This window comes from Acinonyx jubatus, chromosome B2, assembly GCF_027475565.1.
Source record: "Acinonyx jubatus isolate Ajub_Pintada_27869175 chromosome B2, VMU_Ajub_asm_v1.0, whole genome shotgun sequence".
Classification (NCBI taxonomy): Eukaryota; Metazoa; Chordata; class Mammalia; order Carnivora; family Felidae; genus Acinonyx; species Acinonyx jubatus.
The window spans coordinates 39,222,867-39,237,672 of record NC_069385.1 but is presented as its reverse complement, the minus strand read 5'-3'; the positions used below and the strand labels follow the sequence as shown (position 1 = coordinate 39,237,672).

Genomic DNA, 14,806 nt, shown 5'->3' with positions numbered 1-14,806 from the left:
TCTTATTCTATGCCAGTTCGCTTTGGAATAGAGCTAGAGTCTGCCAGAATATGCCTTTCTACCTCAAATCCAAATTATAGATTTTCTAAAGTCTCTCTTTTAACCGGACCCTTCTTTCTCTCCAGATAATACTGTGCTCATTAAATACCTATCAGCGTGCCCTCTGACTTAAAGTGTTCCACTCACATCTTCCAGAAAGATCACTGTCAGCTAATGAAAAACAATTTCATTTGGCTCCTCCCAGGAGCTCCTTTTTGCCCTGTGACTTAGCTTCCTAATGGGAGACCAAAGCCTTTCCTCATGTTCCTTTCCCCATGCCAAATATTATCATATACTCTCAGTTCTCAGCCAGATCAATGCTTTTCTGAAATATCATTGAGCATAATCTTCATCACTGTTCCATCCTTTCTGGAATCCCCCAAACAGAATTATGGGGAGGGGGGAAATTCCACTATTAAGAAATTATATTAGTTTTGCATACTTTTACCAGCATTCATAATTTCACTAAATAAATATTCTACTGATATGAAGGAATACAAAACCACTCAATCTGAGGGAATAGATATCAAAAAACTTTGAGGTGTTCCTTAACAATTTCAGTGAGCAAAGACTACTTTGATCATAGGGACCTTTTTGCAGTATGTTTCGGAAAGGATGATGTGATTTGTGCTATCCTGGATTCAGTGCATCACGACGTAGCTTACCTACAGGCACCCACGCCATCGCTTTGTGTAACATGTCAACCTGCTTGTGCTTGGTGTGCCCTGGTTCCTGTTACAGGTCTAAATAAGTGTTTTTCTTCCATGCAACATGCCACTGAATCTTAATATTTTTTCCCTCAAAACATTTTTCTGTTAGTCGGTGAGACTCCAATTTTAGAATCTAAGGCTCTTGGCTAATGAAAGTAAATTAGAAGTTGATTGGCACAAATGCAAATGTTATTCCTTTAATAAATGACCATAATTTTTTTCCCTGTACCTAAAATAACTTGTTTTAGATTGCCTGGCAATGAACAAATCTTGCACATAAATGCAGTTCAGAGAAAAAGAGAGCAATGTATTTATTTATAAGGAAAATAGATGTCACTTGAATCAAGAGTCCACACTGGAGTCAAGGTTCAGTATGAGAAACCATCATTTTGGAACACTGTCTCTAGTTATACACTGCCTGCCATTAAGCCACTACCCAGTGAGGTCCAGTACCATTGTCTTTGCTTCCTGTCTAAAGCATCTTTGTTTTGTTTCAGCTGGCAGGGTTCATCTACGCCTGTTATGTTGTGAAATGTATAACTGAAGAAGAGGACAGCTGTAAGTATTAAAGCTCTATTCTGTTTCTTTCAAGTTCAAAGCATCTCCTTCACTGCCTCCTACCTAGCCTTCTTACTTCTCAGACAGTATCCCCCAATACAACATTGGAACAAGGAATAAACCTTTTGTATCCATTGCGATAAAGTGTTTTTGTAAAAATATCCAACATATTGAAAAAATGGAGAAGCACCCATTTTGAAAACATTTCAAAAACATTCTTTAATTTTACTAAATGCATTTTTAAAGATTTATTTCTCTTATAACAATTCTAGTAGAGAATAAAGAGGGGAAATTGAGGACAGGAATGATTTTTAAGTGTGGTTAATTTGACTGTTTTCTTTTTAGAAACCCTTATTAGGTATTAATGCCTAATCAGTTTCACCCAGGACTAAAAATCCCAATAATCAACAGTTTGGAATAGTTCCTAAACTTTTCAAGAACTGACTTCAGACTAATTTAAGAAATGTGTCTTCAGGAAACCAAATGCTCATATTTCCTTTTTGTTCCTACAATTTGATCCAAATGGCTATAACTCTCTGTCAGAGTCCCAGCATTGAGTCCTATTTGTAGCTCTAGAGTTTAGACCTGGTACCATCTTACAAGCCTGTAAGTGGCTTCACTGTGTTTTGCTCTTCTAAACATGGCAGATGGAAGGTTTCACTCCTTCCTTGCCCCTTAAGGATCTGAAATAGGAGGATTGGAAAAACATTCTATTCTCTTGGTACTATCATGAGTACTTGCCTATGCAGCTATATTTACTCTGAGGAAAAAATCAAAGTTGGGGATATTTTTTTTTCATTTCCAAAAATATTCATAATGGTTGGGATTTCAAGATGGAAAAGATGAGATCCACTGCTCTGTTACAGGATAATTTGAGGAAAATTCCAAAGAGAGATATGTGTTTCTTCTTCACTTTCCAATCAACCTTTTTCCTAATCTTGCCCCCACCAAAGTCTTTCCTTCACACTGATATGAATGTGATTTTTCTAAAGTATATTTCTGATTACATCATGCTTTTTTCATAAACTACCTGCCAATTGATTTGCCATCACGCTATACAAAATAAAGTCCAAACTCCTTACTCTGTTATGACCATTTTTCTACTGACTCGTTCATGCTCACTTTTCTAATCTTCTCTGGAAATGCAGATACAATTCAGTCGTATTAGTCTGGCTGCTCTGTCCCCAATATGGCAGGCTGTATATGCCATGGCGCTTTTTCATCTTTTGCCTGGGATCACCTTACTCTCCCATCAGCTACTGAACAAATATCTATTCATCTTTCAATCTATTCATCACCCATGCTCAAGGGTGTCTTTCTCTGTGAAACCTTTCCTGGTCCCTTTCCTATTTCCCCACAAGATACACTCTATGGAATTTTATTATACTTACATGTTTAGATGTTGGTTTTTCACGACTAGATAGTAACTTACTAGAAAGGAGGAAGCAGTGTCAGGTCATTAATTTAGAGGAGACACTTTTTCAATCACAGTAATACATGGTAAAATCAGGAATATGTAGCACATAGTTTGTGATTCATTGTGTTAAAAGAAATAATGGTCCTTTCACTAAAAGAGCATTTGTATAACACTCCTCAGTAAATCAAGTGCTATATCATGCTTTGGAGATTTTAAGATTAGTAATACACAAGCTTTTACCTCTAGTAAGTCACCATCTAGTCATGAAAAACCAACATCTAAACATGTAAGTATAATAAAATTCCATAGAGTGTATCTTGTGGGGAAATAGGAAAGGGACCAGGAAAGTTTTCACAGAGAAAGACACCCTTGAGCATGGGTGATGAATAGATTGAAAGATGAATAGATATTTGTTCAGTAGCTGATGGGAGAGTAAGGTGATCCCAGGCAAAAGATGAAAAAGCGCCATGGCATATACAGCCTGCCATATTGGGGACAGAGCAGCCAGACTAATACGACTGAATTGTATCTGCATTTCCAGAGAAGATTAGAAAAGTGAGCATGAACGAGTCAGTAGAAAAATGGTCATAACAGAGTAAGGAGTTTGGACATTATTTTGCATAGCGTGATGGAAAATCAATTGGCAGGTAGTTTATGAAAAAAGCATGATGTAATCAGAAATATACTTTAGAAAAATCACATTCATATCAGTGTGAAGGAAAGACTGGTGGGGGGCAAGATTAGGAAAAAGGAGACTAGTTAGGACATCATGAAAATGAGATAGGAGATGATGAAGGTCTGGACATCTCTGTATTGGAGATGGAGAGGATAGATGTTAAAAAGAGACATGGAAAAAGGAAGTGATAAATGGGTGGTGGATGGGTACTGTGTAAGAGAAGGCCTGATAGATACCTGGGTTTCTGGTGCAAGTGAATGGTTAAATGGAAATGTCATTTGAGGAAAGTAGAATAGGAATGTAATAATTGGTTCCATTTAGACAGGTTGAAATTGAGGTGCCTAATTAATGTACAAGAAAAGATACCTTGTAAGCCCTTGTCTTTTGCACAAAAGACTTATTCAAAGATTAGGAAGGGTGATAGATGTATGGATTTTAAAATACATGGACTTCACAACCTATGTGGAGTTGAAAGTGTGTGTTCATTCAAATATTATCATTCAGTGTCTTTGTGCCAAAACTTTGGTGAAGGGAAAGTCCAAATTTCATATGGGAATTGAGCTTTCCTTACACTATATATAATGTTTGATTTCATTTCACAATGATGTCAGTGCATTTTTATCTGCAGAAAATACTGTCACACCAAATCTCCTAGACAGATAATCAGTATCCATCTAGAAGAGTGCTTCCCAAAGGGGATCCCAGAAATGCTAGTTCCATAAAATATATTGCTCAGAAAAGATTCCAAAGCCAAGTAAGTTTGACACTAAAAATTTAGGATGCACATTTACATATTAACAACTCTGAGGATTTTCCAGTAGAGTGTGTTTGATTTTTCCTATTCCATAGTTTTGTTTGAACCATACTATGTTGGGTGAGGCCAGATGCAAATCAAAGAGAAAAACTAGGGGTGCCTGGGTGGCTCAGTTGATTGAGTGTCTGACTTTGGCTCAGGTCATGATCTTGCATTTGTGGGTTTGAGCCCTGCATCGGGCTCTGTGCTGACAGTTCAGAACCTAGTGCCTGCTTTGGATTGGTGTCTCCCTCTCTCTCTCTCTCTCTGCCCCACTCCTGCTTGTGGTCTGTTCCTCTCTGTCTCTCAAAAAATAAAATGTTAAAAAAATTAATAAAATAATAATAATAAGAGAAAAACTAGAGGGGTGCCTGGATGGCTCAGTTGTTTGAGCATCTGACTCTTGATGTCAGCTCAGGCCATGATCTCACAGTTCATGAGATCAAGCTCTGTATTGGGCTCTGCACTGACAGAATGGAGTCTACCTGGGATTTTCTCTCTCTCCCTCTCTCTCTGCAACTCCCCCCCCCCCACACTCTATCTCTCTGTTTCTCTCAAAAATAAATGAAAATTTTTTAAAATTCTAAAAAGAGAGAGAGAAAAACTAGGAAGATTTCTGTAGTTCTACTATGCTCTATTTCCCCAGGGAGAACACAGCACACCATACAAGGCTACTCGGAGGGGTCACAGGCCAGCGAGAGAGAGCAGAACTGTTGGCCGAGCACCTTTATTGTGGTTTCATTGGACAGGAATGGGCAAAGTAGGGTAAATGGGTTTAGGATTAGCTGGCTAAATTTGAACCCGTATTCACTGTGACTATTAGACAATATGGCCTGGCAGTACCTAAAGTCTCCAGATGTTTTAGGTGAGCTAGGGTTTACTTGGGAACAGCCAGTAGTCATTTTGTAAAGATATGTTAAAGCATTAATTTACAGAAATTAAAAGTATAGTTAATATCTCAAACATTTGAACACAAAATGCCTTTTCATAAGAAATCTTAATATCCCAGAGAATTAGAATTCTGAAGGACTCAGTTTAAGGAATTCCAACCTATATCAAGCTTTGGCCAAATTATGTAAATCCCAGCAGATATGAAGTCACAAATATCTTTGGGAAGGTCAGGTTTCTCTTTCAAGGCATCTAATAATCTATTTTCAAAAGAAAGCTCCCCCAAATAGTGCTTATATCATTATGCATATTTTGACCATGACACCTTATCTGCCTTTCTTAATACAAATCACAAGCAGGCTTCTCATAAATAAGTTTTCCAATTTTAGTCTTTTTGCTCGGTGGGTTAGATATGAACAACTTGTTTATTTGTATGTCCACATAGATGGATGCTTACCTTAGACAATCATGGCACTACTAAAAATCCTGGAGAAGATGCTCATTTGGGCCAGTTCTGTGTCCAGTTAGGTTTATTTATTATGATCATTTAGACATGGGAGTAAATGATGAGTATTGAGTACAATGCTTTGGATTGATATTTCCCTTGTATTATCCTTGCCTTCATCATCTGTCTGAATACTCACCTACAGACCCTGCCTAGAACACATGAATTCCAATGCTCACAAGTAAAAAAGATCTGAAATTTCTGTCTAATTTCTGTCTAATTTCTCAGAAGGTAAGGCCTGAATTATGGGAGAAGTTTAATGTATAGGTAAACAGGGAAGGGATCTCGGAAAGTGTCTGTTCTTACCTGCTATAGGTCTGCAGTGAAGCATTCTGATAGCAATTTAGTAGCAGGAGGGTATGCTAGCCACGTGCTTGCGAAAATAGGTAAGTTTTCATTCCTAAGAGACTCGGGAAGAACAGAGAAGAGTTTTAGTTCTGTAACTGTGCTGAAAATGGACAGTAGAGATAAGGGCCCAATTTTGGCAATTGGAAAATGAAGGTATTCTTGATGTCATTACGAAGCTGGCCAGCTATATGCTCAGTTTTACTATTTCAAGCCCAAACAGCAAGTGTAGCCAGGGAGCTTCAACAGCAGAAGCCTGAAGGGAAACTATGAAAAGGGTTCAGTCTCTGTAAGCAAACTCTCCCACTTCACTACATAAAATAGCAATAAGTCATCACTGAACTAGAGACAGACTGTAGGCACACCAAATGCCTGACATTTTTTCCCCTTATTTCTCCTTTTAAACAGTATCTCATTTACTTTTGTGAAGCCCAGCTTGATAGATAGATAGATAGATAGATGATAGATAGATAGATAGATAGATAAAGATAGATAGATGGATATACTTTAATGCAAAGATTTTTTTTCCAATGAGAAAGTCTGGACCTTGAAGTTTACGTCTCTGACCCGTTAGTTGTCTAAGCCAGAGGCGCAGGCTGACAGGCTAGCTGGCTGTGCAAACTCGCAGGACACCACTGCCATCTGCTGTGCTGACTAGGAGGTGACAGCAGCCCTGGGAGCAGAGTCGCTTCCTCGGAGCAGCAGGAAGATGGGGACACTCCCGCCCCCATGTCGTGGTCACCTAGGGCCACAATCACAAAATACCACATCCTGCATGGCTTAACCAACAGACATATACTTTCTCATGGTCCCAGAGGCTAGAAGTCCAAGATCAAAGTACTGGCAGGTTTGGTTTCAACCGAAAACTCTCCCTTTGCTTGCAGACAGCTGACTTCTCACTTTGCCCTCTGTGTACAGTCTTGCCCCTGGCATCTCTTCCTTTTCTTAAAAGGACACCAGTCCTGTTGGAGTAGGGCCCCATCCTTATGACTTCATTTAAAATTAATTGCCTCTTTAAAGGCCCTCCTCCAAATACAATCATATTAGAGGTTAGGCCTTTACCATGTAAATTTGGGGGAATTTCTTTTGGTAAAGTTTTATATCCAAATCCACACATGCCCCTCTTCTACCTGCCATGCGCGCACATGCCATGTGGCTCCTGGACGTTTGACAACCTCTATGGGGCATAGATTGGGGCGAGCAGTGGCTCACTGGCCCGTCTCTCCAGGCTGTAATACTTCCCAGTGTCCTGGCTCCATGCTCTCTAAGGAGTTCCCGGGCAGTGCCTCCTGCTGTGGTGGGGGGGGATCTGCCTTCAGATGAGTAGCTCCTCCCCAGGAAAAAAGCGGGGGGCCTGCTCCAGCGGGTGTGCCTTGACATGTGAACCCTATTCAAGGGAGGCAACCATTGCAATGCACTTTTATGTATTTGTTCATGAAAAGGCAGTGCTATTTCTTCGGAGGAAAGGCTTTCTCCAGGAAAGCAGGCGACCCTTGCTGAGCCGTCTTTGTGGCAAAACTCTTTCCTGTGTCATCTGTTGCCAGCCATGCTGAGTTTTCCTTATGACCTCCGCTCCTTTCTATTCTCCTCTACTTGTTCTCTTTTACAAAGTTCTGTGAAAGAGATGAAACATTCCGAGATTCTCGGCCTGGCGTGCCTTTTATTATATATGTAGCTCTTCTCTCACTTAATGCTGAGATCTTCTGCACCACAGATGGATGTCCACTTTCAGTGACAGAACGAAAAACTTCTCTCTCTGCCTCATTAGCGCTGTTCGAGGTGACAATTGAAAGGAAGACACGCAGCCATGGAAAATATCACCAACCCAGAACAGATAATAATCACATGATTTCTCAATTTGTATTATATTTTCTTATAAACTTTGTAGTTAATAGTTAAACTAAAACTAAACACTGGTCCTCTAGAAGATGGATCCATGTTTCTAAGTAATCATATCTTTTCTAAAGGGGATTTGTATTTTTGCAAGTATTATTAAATACTCACATCACCTCTGGAACAATACAGAATATCATCCAAAAATAATACCCTAAAGGGACTTATTTTGAAAAAAAAATTGAAAAATGAATTCTAGATGTTTAAACTTACAGACACACACAAGCACAACCCCACCAACCAAGCAGAAATGCATAAAAACCTGTCCTGAATTCTCTAAATTCAAGTGGCCTTGGGATAAAAGTCACAATCGATTTATAGAAACGTTCATTTGAAAAGCAAACCACAGGAAATTATTCACTTCTCTGAGGCTAATAATTTTCTGTTATTTTTGTTTGATTTTTCTTCTAAAGGCTGCTGGCCTACACTTCTGTGTATTGAACTCTATTCTATATGTTTTGATCATTTTTCCAGTTTGTCAGGATCATTGAGTTTGAATTCTTTGAACACAATCACACACACTCCCACTTTTGGCTGCAGGTGGCAGCAAGGAGAAACACTTCCCCTTAAAAAATACTTGTTTCTCCCTGTTTATAAAGAAATGTAAGTTTACTGCAGAATGTATAGAAAATACAAACAACAAAAAAAGAAAATTAGAATGACCCCACGATTCTGAATTATGTTTCTCAGTTAACATTTCTGCATATCATATGGCTCCTAGTCTTTCTTTCTCCTTCCTCCCCTCCTTCCCTTCCTTCCTTCCTTCCTTCTTTCCTCCCTCCCTCATTTTCTATCTATCTATCTATCTATCTATCCATCTACCTATCTGCCCATCTATGTATCCACCATTCTTTCTATCTTGTTGTTAGGGTCATACTACACATTAGTTGGTAATCTAAGCTTTCTTTCTTGTTATTATAAATCACTCTTCAAACATAACCTAAGGGGTAGGCAATTAGCAGTTCAAAATAGGTGCCAAGTTCTCAGGCATCACGTTGACAGAGTTATGAGAATGCTGTATCTGTTTTACTTTTAGAGTATCACACAAAAGCAATCAAATGAAATAATAAAATACTGTTAACATGGTATTGCTTTATCATCTCCTTATAACATTTGTTTTGTGATTTTTCAAGGTGACTTAGTGAAATAATCTTGTCCACATCTACTAGCCTTACATAAAACCCAAACTTGCCATTCATTTCCCCTTCTCTGAACAGAATTACATATTAAAGCCCAGAGCCCCAGATTTTGAATGCTACTAATCTCTAGTTATGCTTTACAGAATCGTAGTGAGGCCAGGATAAGAGATGTCTGTCACCTGGCTTCTTCCTCAACTCACCCAAAACACAGGAGCTCTACCTTTATTTAATTTTACAACTTCTGATTCTGCTTAAGATTTCTTTTGGATTAGGAATACTGCAGGCTTGAAAATGATGGAAAACTACTGTCTACGGCTCTATTTCAACAGCTTAATTTTGTAGACCCATAAAGATTAAATGACTTGCCCAAGGTCACTGAGCTTATTCTTGAACTTCTGACACCAATACAGCACATATTGACTCTTTCAGGATAAGAGAGTATTAGCCATTGCCCTCAGGGACCACACCTGTCTTGACCACTGCTGTATGCTCAGCATCTAGCAATCCCCAACCTGGAGCAGGACTCAGTAATTATCTGGGAAATAAATGAATGAATCAATCAGCTCTCTGCAAACATCTCTTAGACCATTTGGAAACTAGTAAGGGTATGTTGTATCTTCTTAGACTCCAGTTTATTGTAAGTACATGGGTAATCAGTTATAATAAAGCACTTTTGTCATTTTCTAAGCAAATGGCAGAAAAGAGTGGGACGGAGACATGCTGCCATATATAAAAATAAAAGATTGAATAAATGATCAGCACCTGAAACGAATGCCTGCATAGACATATGCCTCCTGTCAATCACATGCAAGTTTCTATCAGAGGCAACAGCATTCCCTAACAGTGAAATACAGTTTTTACATCGTCTTGCTCAGTAGTTAGTAGTCTCTTTTTCAGACTACTATTAAATTACTCCCTCTCGTGGTCATTGAAGGGAAAATATATGAGCTTTATTTTTAAAATTTTTAATTATTTTTAAAATTGGATATTCAGGTGAAAGTTGAATCTGATTCCTCAACAGTCACTTCTTATTTTCTATTTTTTTCACAATGTCTCTCCCATTGTACTATACTGCTTTCCACTCATGCACACACATACATACACACACTCACATCCACACACTCTCATACACACCTACACACACTATAATCATCTTTAAATAAATTTCATGTTCCCAAGTCAAAAATATGGGGGGAAGGAAATTTATTGATCCCCTACCCTCTGTTGATTAAGAACAATCAGGACCTTGTTTCTAAAGAATAGTGTTAAGGTGACAATATTCAGTCCAGCAAAAAGGATGACATCTTACTGGGGTGTAGTAAAGGATGTATTTTATGCAGAAGATATTTCTGGCTGGGATAACTGAAGCTTTCTCATACTCTTCAGGTTGTTTTAATCAGCCTCAATAGAAAAGAAAGCCAGGGAGTGTAAGTGGAAGGGAAAGTGGTGACATTTACAGAAATGATTAAAAGAAAAATCTTCCATTTTGATTATTCTGCTTCATCTTCCAATTCTGCAGTACACAGGCCACCTGTCATGGGTATTCCATACTTCTTCCCCACCATCTCTCTGTACTCGCATTGATAATGACATGACAAAGAAGGCAGCTAAGTGGCAGGAAAAAAGCATGCTTTTAGCACCACGGTGTAGATAGACACGCTCACAAAATAAAGTTCCTGGGATCCCACAGTCCCATCTCGAAAGAACAAATGAGAACAAGACAAAGAGCCCGCATAGGAAACTAAGCTCTAAGAGCCCTCCAAAGCTGAGGCGTGCTGGGAAAGTAGGCTCCACATTCAAAGTTCGTCTTTTGATAAATGATGCTGGCAGGTGCCCACTTCAGTATGTCCAGTTGTGTTTTAGTTTTGGAAGTGGCTTCTAATAGAGACAGAAGGCTGGGCTTAGCTATCTCCTTCTTAACAGCAGGAGGATAAAAAACTCCGCATCTCTGAGGATGGCCACCAGGTATGCAGAACGAAAACATCTGAGCAGAGCAGCCTTATGCATAGCATAGCCTCTGAAAGAGCGCCTTGTCAATAAGGGAACAGAGGGCGAACTCTCAATCCTGCGTGACATTTAAATGAGGCTGCTCTAGCTGCAGAGACTCAGGGAGACCTCTGCTAGGATTGGTTGGCATTGTGTGACAGGGAGTGAAGGAGAAACAAACTTAAAGCTCACAGGAGGTGAGGTTTGTTTAAATAATAGAAAGTAATTAGATTGAAGACAAAAATCAGTGATGGCATTTTATAATTACAATTAATTTAAAGGTTAATTTCCTTTGGTGCTAAAATCTTATTTAAAACATTTACCAGGAAAGGAAATTAGGAAGTTGCTATCAAGAGGCATAGAGAGCTTCTGGGAATCCATGCCTATTATCACTTGAAAATTAGGTTAGGCCCAAAGTGGGAATTTCAATTCATTTTTGTGTATAATAGATGGTGGTCAGGCTCAGAGTCGGTGGAGTTGGCTGGGGCAGGCAGTGCAAGATTTGCATTTTTTTGTTTGTTTGTTTATGGGATTAATTGCAAATGTTTCCAACAAAGGAGCCTAGTTTATACATGAACAATCCTGACACAAAAAGAAAATTGGATATGGATTGCTGCCTTTGTAACTAATGAAGTTGATGTTAAGGAATTCCCAAGAGCAGAAAAGCAAAGGAAAGCACATAGTAACATCCATACACTTTCCTCACTGAAGTGAATTGAATGAGGGGACAGTGTTTCTTTTGGGCCCAAATCTGCCGATCCTATTCCCCTCTTCCAGGTCCCACATTTTTTTCTATCCCCCTGTTTTCCAGTTGAGAATCGCCATGACTCAGGTTCCAAATGCTGTGTGTGTGTAAATAGGTAACTATAAAATACATATACTACATATACCCTAGAGTATATACATATACTACTCAACAGCTCATCTTCCTGGAAACTTGCCTAGCAAAATCAATGCATAATATGGTAGTAACAGTCGGAGAGAAATAACTCCTTTGCGCTAATTTTTCCCATTCACTATGCCTGTGCAGACTTGCTCATTTTAAATATTTTATTGCTACCATTGATATGTAAACCAATCCCAGAAATATGGAAGTGTGCAGAATCCTAGAGCTATGAGCAATATTAACAATCACCTACTTTAATCCCCTCTTTTGACAGTTGAGGAAAGAGACACTTGAATTGACTCGCTCTAAAGTGAAATAGTCATTTAGAGGCAGAACTGGGAATAGAACGTAAATCTCCAGATTTAAATATACTTTCCACACCACTTCACTGCAATAATCAAGATAGATCCTTTCAACACGTATTTATGGAGTAACCACTCTATGATGGGTTCGTGTGTCCATCGCTAGGGATGAGACAGGGAACCAAGCAGATACAGCCTTTGCCTTCATGGCGCATAGAGCCCAGGACGCAGTTCCCATGAACTACAGTCACTTGTCATGAGAATTCAGGCAAGGGTGGGAGAGGTGTGGTAGTGGAATGCCCCCCCAGGGGTGCATCATCCAGGTGAGAAGACTAGAAAATTATTCCTTGAGGAAATGACATTGCAGCAGAAATCGAAAGGATATATCAGAGGGATATGTAGAATTTAATAAAAACAGGTGTGCCTTGGTGAAACAGAACTACTTTTGCAGTCCATATCGACCAAATGTACACTGTAATTCACACAGGAATAATCTTAAGTGTTTTTAAGGGGCTCAATATACCAAATCTAGTTTCAGCTTTCGCAAATATCAATAAAAATGTTAGAATAACCACTGAACATTCTCTTTCCTGAAACTGCTACTATCATTCTAAACAGATGATTAATTTAGACTCAAGAGTTTGATGATTTTCCTTTCTGGAGGATGCAAAATGATGCAAAGATTATGTTAGCAAGGATTATAAGGCAAGGAATGCATGTGGGCTTTTTTAAATTTTCTTAAATATGCACAAAAACATAAATGTGCCCACACCCTAATTAAAAGCACTGCATTTAAATGGACTCTGCATTCTAAGTATATGCTGGATGTCACCTGAGAAGACATGCCCTATCATGTCTAACTAGCTCACCTATGGCTCATAATAATTGCTCTCTCCAATTTCAACTGAAAGGCATGTCATATCTCATTGAAAGCATGCTAACAGGGAAGAAAGAAACAAAGACAGATAAATCTGATTCATCCAAATGGCATGGCACAAAGTGAGCCCAGGCACCTTGAAGGTGAAGTTTGCTTAGTGATCTCATCCCATTCTGTATGCTCCTCCACATCTATTGAAATTATTAAAGATGCCTGGATACATAATTGTCTGACTCTAGCTTTACAATTTCTTGACCTTCTCAGCACTTGCCACCCTCATTACCACTCACTTCATCTACCCCTTAATTTCCTTCATCAAAGAGGCTAATTTGGATCACCTTCACTGTGGAGAAAGGAAATTTCTCCAAAATCACAAATTTAAAGTTCTCGGCCTGACTATAAACTCCTGGGTTTTTTTCCCCCTACCTGTTCCCCTGCCTCCCTCCCAGAAAAACTTACCTTCATCTTCAGTTAGGAACTTCCCACTATGGGAACATTTGTTTTTCTCATTCTTCGGATCTTTCTACTTCTCATCTCTGTGCAGGATTACTCGTGGCAGTGATGCCCCCACCGGCCCCCTATCTCCTACCTGGCCTGTATTTGCATCACACTTGGATTTTCAACAACCACGCGTGATGAGGCTCAGGTTCACTTTCTCCACTTCTAATCCTGGGTCACTGCCCATGGCTGGAGAAGGTCCCTAACCATGGCTGGATGCTCTCTCCTGCTCAACACCCTCACTCCTTACCACTGACTTCCCTCGGGATCTGCTCCAAACCCAGGCGTGGGTTCTGAACCTAAGCCTAGTACTCAAACCATGAAAATTAAAGTTATCAAACATGAAACCCATCCATTTTTCTCCTAGAACCTGAAAAATTTTCTACACTGGCAAATATCCTTTTGTCTCCTTGCAACCCTGCTCAAATTTGAGGCACACACAGTCAAAGCTTCTCCTCTCTAGAGTAATCCTTCCACCAACCATTGAGCTCATGCCCTCTGCCCAATCCAGGAGGAGAAGCTGTCAGTGTCTTCATTGTGGTACACTCCATTGAACAGTCCCTTTTGCCTGCATAGAAGCTGAAGCCTCAGAGACCACAAACAAGACTGGTCCCAGCCTCTCTCTGTCCTTTTACAGAATATATGATGTGACTTCCAAAAAATATTTGAAATATGAAAACGCAGTTCTATGTAGTTTCTTTTTAAGTAAAAAATATCCCCCCCCCTTTTTTTTTCTATACTAGGTCATACAGGCTTTTCCTGTTGTTTGTCAGACCACCAAAAGAATGCACGGCTGAAGGGTTTCCATACACTGTCCTCAGTTGTCCTCAGCTTCTGCTGATGACTCAGTACCTGTGTCATCCCACACAATACTCTTGTAAATTCTAATACAGAGTGCTCATCCTCTCCACAAAGAACCCAAATATGCATTTAAAGCATAATTCAAATTGTTCTCTTTGTATAAATCCCTTCCAAAAAGAGATGAGATCCCAAATCTGTCCATGGTGTATCTTTAGTATACATATGCCAAGTGCTGCATTTGAGACTTGACTCTCTCAATAACCCTATGAAGTTGGAATCGCTTCATTATTTCCAAGTTAGGGGGGAAGAAAATAAGGCTCAGAGCAATTGTGACCTGCTTGTGGGCATGATGCTGGTAGGTCTTCTGAGTCCAGAGCCCTCCCTCTTTACACTACTTTCCTACTTCCCTGTGATGTACAATATTAGAAGACTGTCTGATAGCAAGATCCTGGCGTCAGCAGAAAACCAGCATGTGTTTCTTCAAATCCCCCCT

The 14,806-nt window shown here is 39.5% G+C and overlaps 1 protein-coding gene across 3 annotated transcripts in view; it reads left to right on the top strand.

Annotated features, from left to right (window-relative positions):
- Nucleotides 1–14,806, top strand: part of NKAIN2 (sodium/potassium transporting ATPase interacting 2) — a 977,009-nt gene that overhangs the window by 948,223 nt on the left and 13,980 nt on the right. For all 3 annotated transcript variants that reach the window (XM_053222289.1, XM_053222288.1, XM_053222287.1), the window contains one exon: nucleotides 1,247–1,307. In XM_053222289.1, coding sequence (XP_053078264.1) covers nucleotides 1,247–1,307 — 61 coding nt within the window. The remainder of the gene's footprint in view (nucleotides 1–1,246; nucleotides 1,308–14,806) is intronic.